This window comes from Carex rostrata, chromosome 3 (assembly GCF_964058835.1).
Source record: "Carex rostrata chromosome 3, lpCarRost1.2, whole genome shotgun sequence".
Classification (NCBI taxonomy): Eukaryota; Viridiplantae; Streptophyta; class Magnoliopsida; order Poales; family Cyperaceae; genus Carex; species Carex rostrata.
Window position 1 is genome coordinate 10,568,701 of NC_135920.1, and position 7,848 is coordinate 10,576,548.

Here is a 7,848-nt window from a genome sequence, read left to right on the forward strand (position 1 = left end):
AAACTTTTGTTCCTTCATTTTTCTAAGAATTTTCATTTAACAATGTAAAAAGCCTTTTAAAAAAAGGAGAAGATTAATTGCTTTGACACGCTGAGCTGCTGAGGGCATTTAAACCTTTTGTTGTTCCATTCTTTTACGTATGTTCAATTTGTACATAATTTGTATTAAATAAGATTTAACTCTATACGAACATTTTATAGAAGTACTTCCATACACAAATAGAAATTTATATCTGCTTGACATTTATGAGAATTTTACATAATATTATGACACGCTTTCCTTGATAAGCAAAGTTTGGAGTGAAAATGTCTCGACAAATATATCATCAAAAGAAGAACTGTACAGGCCTCAAAACATAGTAATATGCATACATTAAGCCCAAACAATAAAGTCCAATAGACCAGGCATATGCAACTCAAAAGTATGTTTTTTTTTTCTTCTTCCTTTTTGGACTAGCGATTTCTCCTCGTTTCAAGCATAAAACGAATTGAGTTTAAACAAACTAAAATTAGGAACAAACTAAAGGCTAGAAACAAACTAAAATTAGGAACTGAATTCTAATAAACAAGCATAAAACGAATTGAGTTTAAACAATTTAAGCCTTCATATAATTTGAAGCAAACCACTTCAAAAAAAAAAAGAAAAAGAGATGATGTTGAAGATATTCTTCCCGAGAATACCTTCTGTCTGTGTCGACTGAGAGGTCATCAAAACATACCATATATTTCCTAAAACTTGTTAAAAAAATTTGCCGTTGGCAATTTTATTATCTTAAATACTTAGAAATATCACACCATATCGCTGATCAGGCGCACATGGTTTGTACGATGCTTTTCCACAAACACCTTTGATGCATTCGCGACGGTCTTTTGCCATGTCTAAGAGCAAAGAAAAGTAAAAATTAAGATATGTTAGAGGAGAGATATTATTCACAATAATTAGCATATAGGGTTTATGTCAATTTAAAAAGTTAAAGAATTCACGAAATAGGTGAAAACTGGAAAGGCCAGTGGCTACAAGTTTAGAACTAATAATTGTAGTGTCCTTCAAAACTTTAATAAATGTATCAAGAATCATATCATTTTCTTATACATTCCTGGCACTCAAATTAGTACACATACCTTGGAGTGCTCATCAGTTGACATTTTTGGCGACATGAAAAAAAAAATGGTTGTTGCTTGTTTAATCAGTTGCTTCTTTGGATGAAAATAAATTCTCTCTCTAAATTTGTTAAAGAATAGTGCTGTTGTAGTTTTAGAACAACAACAATATATATATAACGTTTTTTTTATTGTAGATTAAATTTAATAATGAGGATGGTTTCCAAGTACTTTCACTCATTGTTCCTTCGTACCTTTATTTTTAAAGTTTTTTAACATTCAAACTTAAATTTCAAAATAAAACTGTTAGATGCGATCTATATTATTTATTATATTCACGTAGAATGTTATCCTTAGAGTTTTTTTTAATTGAACCAATGAGTTAATTTTTTTTAATCTTCAATATTAATTGCATAGAATAAATAATAATATAATATTAATCATTCCTGCAGCTTTATTTTGACATTTGAATGTTTAAATTTAAGTTATTAAAAAATAAAAAATTAAGATACTTAAACCCTCCTCAATGATTATAAGTTTTATAACAAAATTACAAGTTCAAAGCAACAAACCAGTCAATCTTCTACAAGGAGACACCCCTAGGCCCCATCCGGTATAAGGTAAAGTCGGTATGATATGATGCAACGCTAGCTACATAATTTTTACTTTTCCGATACCATGAAATAGTAAAATATATATTTTGCTATTATGAATTAGCAAGGTCAACAAACATACGAAGAAGGCCAACAAGTTAATTAAAACACTTACCCTTTCCAAGGCAGCCAAGATAAGCCCAATCCCAACTGCGTCATCGATCCGTCCAATCCCCATCCGTCGGATCAAACTCCCGTTTGATTTCCTAACCGTAGTCGGCAGCAGCAACCCCGCCTTCCAGTCAACTGAGCCGCCACTCCTTCGTCTCCTCACCACTCGGGGCACATCAGACCCACCTGTCAGTTCCCTCGCAGAGAGACCCGAAGCGACCCGCTTCGATGACTTCTTTTGCCTCAATGCAAGATGGAGATTGCGGCGAGGCGACGGGGAGTCAGGATCAGCGAACTTGCGTAGGAGCTCATCAGATGACGCCTTTGCCACATGTTGAACGGTGCAAGCTGGCGCAGGTGTGTTAGTGGTTTCCATTAGAGAGAGATAGTAAAGATAAGGGATGCACTAGGATCTGAGTAGCGAGGGAGTGTGTTGAGAACTTGCGATCAAGAATTTGAGTGAACCGTTCGAGGGGATCCGTGTGGGGCAATTTAAAGCAAGAGGAATCTGGGATCAGCGAATATAGCCGTTATAGGAAAAATGGATCTGGCAGAATTTAATAGGTGAGCCATCTCACTTTTGTGCAAGGCGGAAAGAAGCTTTGTAATGCATGGGACCACTGTTCTGTGACTAGTGTGTATACCAGTTGAAAAGGACTTTGTCTATGGAATACTTTGCTTATGAGGGAGATGGCGCGGCTGAACAGAAGGACGGTGGTGGGAATCCACGTGGTCCACAAGTAATGTTTACCTGCGCCTGGAGCACGGAAACCGAGGATTATGGATGAAATTAAGCTGCAGCGCACTGCAATTAGAAATCATTATATAACAAACCACGTACACACTCGAGGCATGTTTTACGTACTTGTTAAGATGATCGCTTCTTAAAAAAATATTTTGATAATTTCTACAATTTCATAAATATACGGTTGAAATTTGAATTCATTAATATGGAAATGATTTATATCAAGCATATATAATGTATATGCAACACGATAAGATTTAATTTATATTTTATTTAAGCTAAGTAATTTAAATTTTAGTGATGTTAAATTATTGATACTTGATGCATAATCAAATAACATTCATATGAAATTTTTATTTGTATGTCTAATAACATATAAAGAAATTTTCCTTTTATTTTCAATCCTGTTTAATTTTTTTTAGTAAACAATCTAGTTTAAATTAATTTGGATTTTTTTATTAAATTATTAAGTATATTCTTTTTCTAAGCGATTTTTCTATTTATTGAATAAGATCATGAAAATTGAATAAATGTTGTTCTATCATTGTATAAGTTTGTAACCAATTGCTTTTTCTTTTCTGTTTTTTTTTTTTTTATTAAAGGCGATATTTGATAAAAAATATTTCTGACCAAAATGACATTTCGATTCTTATAATTTTTGTAAAAATCAAAGCAATCAAGTTTGATATTTTTTTTTTTATGGTTTCTAAAAAATTCCTGTATGATTGGCCGCGAACTTCATTATAAAAGATCTCGGAGAAAATGGACGTCTCCAGTTTGACCGTAGTGGTGACATTCAATGGCAATTCACGAGGGGCACGAGAGGCGCAGTAAATGCTGTCATCTTTCCTGTCTCCTTTCTGTAATTAATTGTTTTATTGAAAATCTGCCGTAGGACTGGTCGTCTGTCCGTCGTTATATTGGATTCATTCTACTTACTATAATCGGTTTGCGAAGGACTGAGGACTAAGGACAAATGGCAAAGCTTCAGCGAAGGGAATCTTCATTGAATTCATCAATTTTGTAAGAGCTCCAGCAAAGACAAAATAACGGTATTTGGTGAGGTGGCCCGTGGCCATGCTCAAAGGTTTTCATCAAAAAAGGTAGCGTAAATGCATTTCAACATAAATTTACACACAAAAGATATATTATTTACGAGTAATAACAAACTATTTGTACAATTGCCTGAAAATATTTTAAATACTGGCCATTTAGTCTTGGTGATTTTATAACTTGAAAGAGACATTAACGTAATAATAATATCAATAAACGTTCACAACGCGCTATAAATGCATTTCAGACTTTCAGTAGAGGTTGAAAAATAAAATTATCATAGGAAAATAGCTTACAAATTATGGGCAATTTTTTGACAATATTTGAATAATAATCATTAATTTTTTTTTTAATTTTATGTTTGTAAGTGTGATCCCAAATAATTAAAATCTTCAACAGATGTGCGCAACATGTTGTAAATGTATTTTCACCAATGTTTGTTCATACAAAAATTACTGTATCATATGCCTAAGGGCTTTTCCTCAAAAAAAAAAAAAATTACTATATCATCTACAATTAGCAAATATAAATATAATTTTGTATAGAGCTCAAATACCCCCATTGCTTCATGTCTTAATCGTACCCCGACATCTTTATCTTCGATTTTAAAGTCCAAACAAAAAAAATGAACTGCTCAACATGAGATATCATCGATTTCTTAGAGATCAAATTTTATATTTTTTTGAAATTTTTTTTAATCTTTATTAAGATAAGTACAAAATCATTGTTTTTAGACGGTTCACAATTTCCTGAAAAATAGTGGTTTTGTATCTATCTTAAAATATAGTAAAAGAATTCCAAAAACTATAAAATTTGATCTCTAAGCACATTTTAAAATGGATATCATGTTGAACGGTTCAGATCTTTTGTTTGAACTTTAAAATCAAAGATAAAGATGTTAGAGTACAATTGGAGTGTAAAACAATAGGGCATTTGAGCCCTCCTATTTTTTATAATATTCGAAGAGTAATTAAGTTTGGTAACTTTTAGTTGATATTAGCACCAATGAATTTTCCTCGAGTGATCCATTAGTTTTGATAAACATGATACATGAATAACATAAATAATGTCTATAATGTTGAATTTTAGTTAAGTTTTCTTTGGGTAAATTTTTAAAAGTTGTTTAAATAAAATATTGTTAGTAATCCCCTCATATGTAAACTTTGGTTTATCTTAGGTTAAATTTTGTTGGAGATCACTCAACTTTACTCTTTGTTACGAACTTATCACTCAAATTTAATTTATTTTTTAGGAGTCACTAAATTTTTTATTTGTGTCGATCAATTCACTCTATTATTTTTTTTCATGCAAAATACTAATGGAACATTATGTGGAGATCCAACTCATCATTTTTTGAAAATAATTATATTATTGGGACGATTCGAGGACACCATCACAAAAATAATAATTTTCAATGAAAAAGGAATAGAGAAATATGAAAATAGGTGTCTTCAAATCGAATAATTTTCAAAACATGATGAGTTGGACTTCTACATGATATTTTGTTAGTATTTTGAATAGAAAAAGTAATGGAGTAATTTGATCGGAACAAATAAAAAAATAAATAGTTTTTTAGAAACAAATAAAAATTGAATGACAAATTCATGACTACGAACAAAGTGTAATGACCCTTTGTCGTATAATTTTCGGTTTACCCCGGAGAAAGAATTAGTGACGGATTAAGTTGTAGTTGTAGCTTCGGAGCGTAGGTCCATCTCTGCTGTAATTTGGCATCCTCCGTTGTTTTTCGATAAATTTAATATAGCCGCGTGTAGGTTTTTTTTTTTTTGAGGTGAAAGCCCTCAGCTGCGTGTAGTCAGTTCTTGGATCAGGCCGTAAGAGTCCAAACTTCAGAGTAAACGATTGCTTCACGAATAAACCCGAACTATTCGAACACCCAAGAAATAATCGAATCCGTATCACCTCAAGTACCTGAGGTGCAAGCGGTGAATTTGGACCATTAATTTTACTTGGCACGAAGCTCAAAGCAAATTCCCAGAGCGTCAATAGCTATCGAATTGAGTTTGACCTGAATAAAATTAATCTGGACCGTTCATTTTTTTTAATCGCACCTCAAATACATGGAGAGACACGGACTCGAAATAACCAGACCCCACAATTATTTTTCTCTTCCATAGCTCCATCCATATCCTTATAAATTATGAAACCAAATCTGCTGCGATTCTAAAGAATCACAGAGGCTGCGATTCTACATCCATCCTTTCATTTGCTTTGAGATTCGTGTATAGAAAGTAACTGTTTTTGAGATTCATACATTTCAAAAAATGAATGATGAGATCTGAAATTGCAAGGAGCCTGCGGTTCTTTAGAATCAAAGCAAATTTATTTTCATAAATTATAATGACCCGTCAAACATCAAGAATTCACATTCTCTCAGGTTACCAAACTGAGTACAATTGAATCAGATGATCCAAAATTTTTCTTTTTAGCTTGACACGAATTTCAAAGCACAAATAATACTGCCCCTCATCAGTCATCCGAACAAGAACCGGATGAAATTAAATCTGGACCATTCTTTTCAATTGTGTTGAGTCAGTAATTGGGAGGGGAAATAAATCTGCTGTGATTTTAAAGAAATCGCAGTACCCTGCGATTCTAAATCTAACATTTAACTTTTTAAAATGCACAAATCTCAATAATATTTTTTTTTCACAAATCTCTAGACAGATAAATGGATGGATATGGAATAATAGGGTCCTGCGATCCCTTTAGAATCACAGTAGATTTATTTCCGCTGGGAGGATACGGATCGAGTGCGTATCCTCTAAGATATCTCAACTTTTGCGTGACCGACGTGTCCGGTGCCTATTCGAGGGTGATGTAGGGGTCAGTATTATGTGTGCTTTGCAATTCGTGCAGAACGTATTTAAACGGTTGGGATTTTCCATAAAGTCACGCAAAGTTTGAGATATCTCAGAGGATACGAATTCATACGGATCCGCCAAATGAGTGCGTATCCTCTGAGATATCTCTAACTTTTGCGTGACCGACGTATCCGGTGCCTATTCAGGGTGATGTAGGGGTCAGTATTATGTGTGCTTTGAGATTCTTGCATAGCGTATTTAAACGGTTGAGATTTTCCGTAAAGTCACGCGCAAAGTTTGAGATATCTCATAGGATACGAATTCTCCGCGAAACCCCTTTTCATTTCCACAAAAGACAAAACAGCCTTCGATTGGACCTCACTGAAGCTAATTTTCTCGCTTGATCTTCATCCGATCTCAAATCAAACCATTATCCGTCAAAAATGTCGATCGCCAGGAGGAGCAACATCTTCGACCCCTTCTCCCTCGGCCACTGCGACCCATTGGACGACTTCCCCTTCGGTTGGGGCCCACTCTCCTTCTCAGGTGACACCTCAGCCTTCGCTGCAGCTAAGATAGACTGGAAAGAAACCCCTGAGGCACACGTATTCAAGGCTGATCTGCCCGGGATAAAGAAGGAGGAGGTCGAGGTCGAGGTTGAAGAGGGCAACATTCTCCAGATCACTGGCCACCGTAATAGGGAAAATGAGGAGAAGACTGACACGTGGCACCGTGTCGAGCGAAGCAGTGGCAAGTTCCTGAGGAGGTTCAGGCTGCCAGAGAATGCGAAGATGGATCAGATCAAGGCGGCCATGGAGAACGGTGTGCTCACTGTCACTGTGCCTAAGGAGGTCAAGAAGCCTGCGATCAAATCTATTGACATCTCCGATTAGAAATTTTCGCCTTATATTGCTGACTTGCTGTGATCTTGTAGAAGTTAGTAATATGACTTGTGATCTGTGTTCCTTTTGTATTGTATGTTCATTTTTTGGTGTGTTTCAAGCTCTAGGTTCTGCTGATGTGTTTGGAGCTCAGAGCGTCTGTACTGGTTTGATGTACAAATTCCTTTGAGACAGTATTGTAAAAAAGAAATCTCTGTTTTGATAAACTTTTTGAAAGCTTGAATTGTATCTTATTCCAATTTAGTACACAATTACAATTGCATGGTCAAGCTACTAAATAAATAGAAGGAAAGTACTATGTTCCTTCCCAAAATCCGATCTAACAAGTAACTGAAAGCATTGCGACTTATGAAGAAATTATAATGCATTGTGAGTTATGAATTTCATTTGTCACAATGAGATTAGAACAGGAAAAAGTTTGTATTGGCAAGCTGATGTATTGAGATATGGCAGGAATTA

The 7,848-nt window shown here is 34.5% G+C and overlaps 2 protein-coding genes across 2 annotated transcripts; one reads left to right on the plus strand and one right to left on the minus strand.

Moving 5' to 3' along the window:
* Positions 1-608: 608 nt before the first annotated feature.
* LOC144551948 (uncharacterized) lies at positions 609-2,366 on the minus strand. Its single transcript, XM_078300058.1, has 2 exons — positions 1,869-2,366; positions 609-878 (listed from the first exon to the last, which is right to left on the minus strand). Exons 1-2 carry the CDS (start codon positions 2,238-2,240, stop codon positions 789-791), a joined length of 462 nt encoding a protein of 153 aa, XP_078156184.1. The 5' UTR covers positions 2,241-2,366; the 3' UTR covers positions 609-788.
* Positions 2,367-6,820: 4,454 nt separating this feature from the next.
* On the plus strand, positions 6,821-7,622 carry LOC144551949 (17.9 kDa class I heat shock protein-like). Its single transcript, XM_078300060.1, has one exon. It carries the CDS (start codon positions 6,931-6,933, stop codon positions 7,378-7,380), a length of 450 nt encoding a protein of 149 aa, XP_078156186.1. The 5' UTR covers positions 6,821-6,930; the 3' UTR covers positions 7,381-7,622.
* Positions 7,623-7,848: the final 226 nt, after the last annotated feature.

Bases quoted from the DNA above. Each gene is read 5' to 3' on its own strand.
- LOC144551948 (XM_078300058.1), bottom strand. From the start codon at position 2,240: ATGGAAACCACTAACACACCTGCGCCAGCTTGCACCGTTCAACATGTG. The intron at 879-1,868 runs GTAAGTGTTTTA...CTTTGCTCTTAG, and splicing joins TCTTGGCTGCCTTGGAAAGG to ACATGGCAAAAGACCGTCGC.
- LOC144551949 (XM_078300060.1), top strand. From the start codon at position 6,931: ATGTCGATCGCCAGGAGGAGCAACATCTTCGACCCCTTCTCCCTCGGC.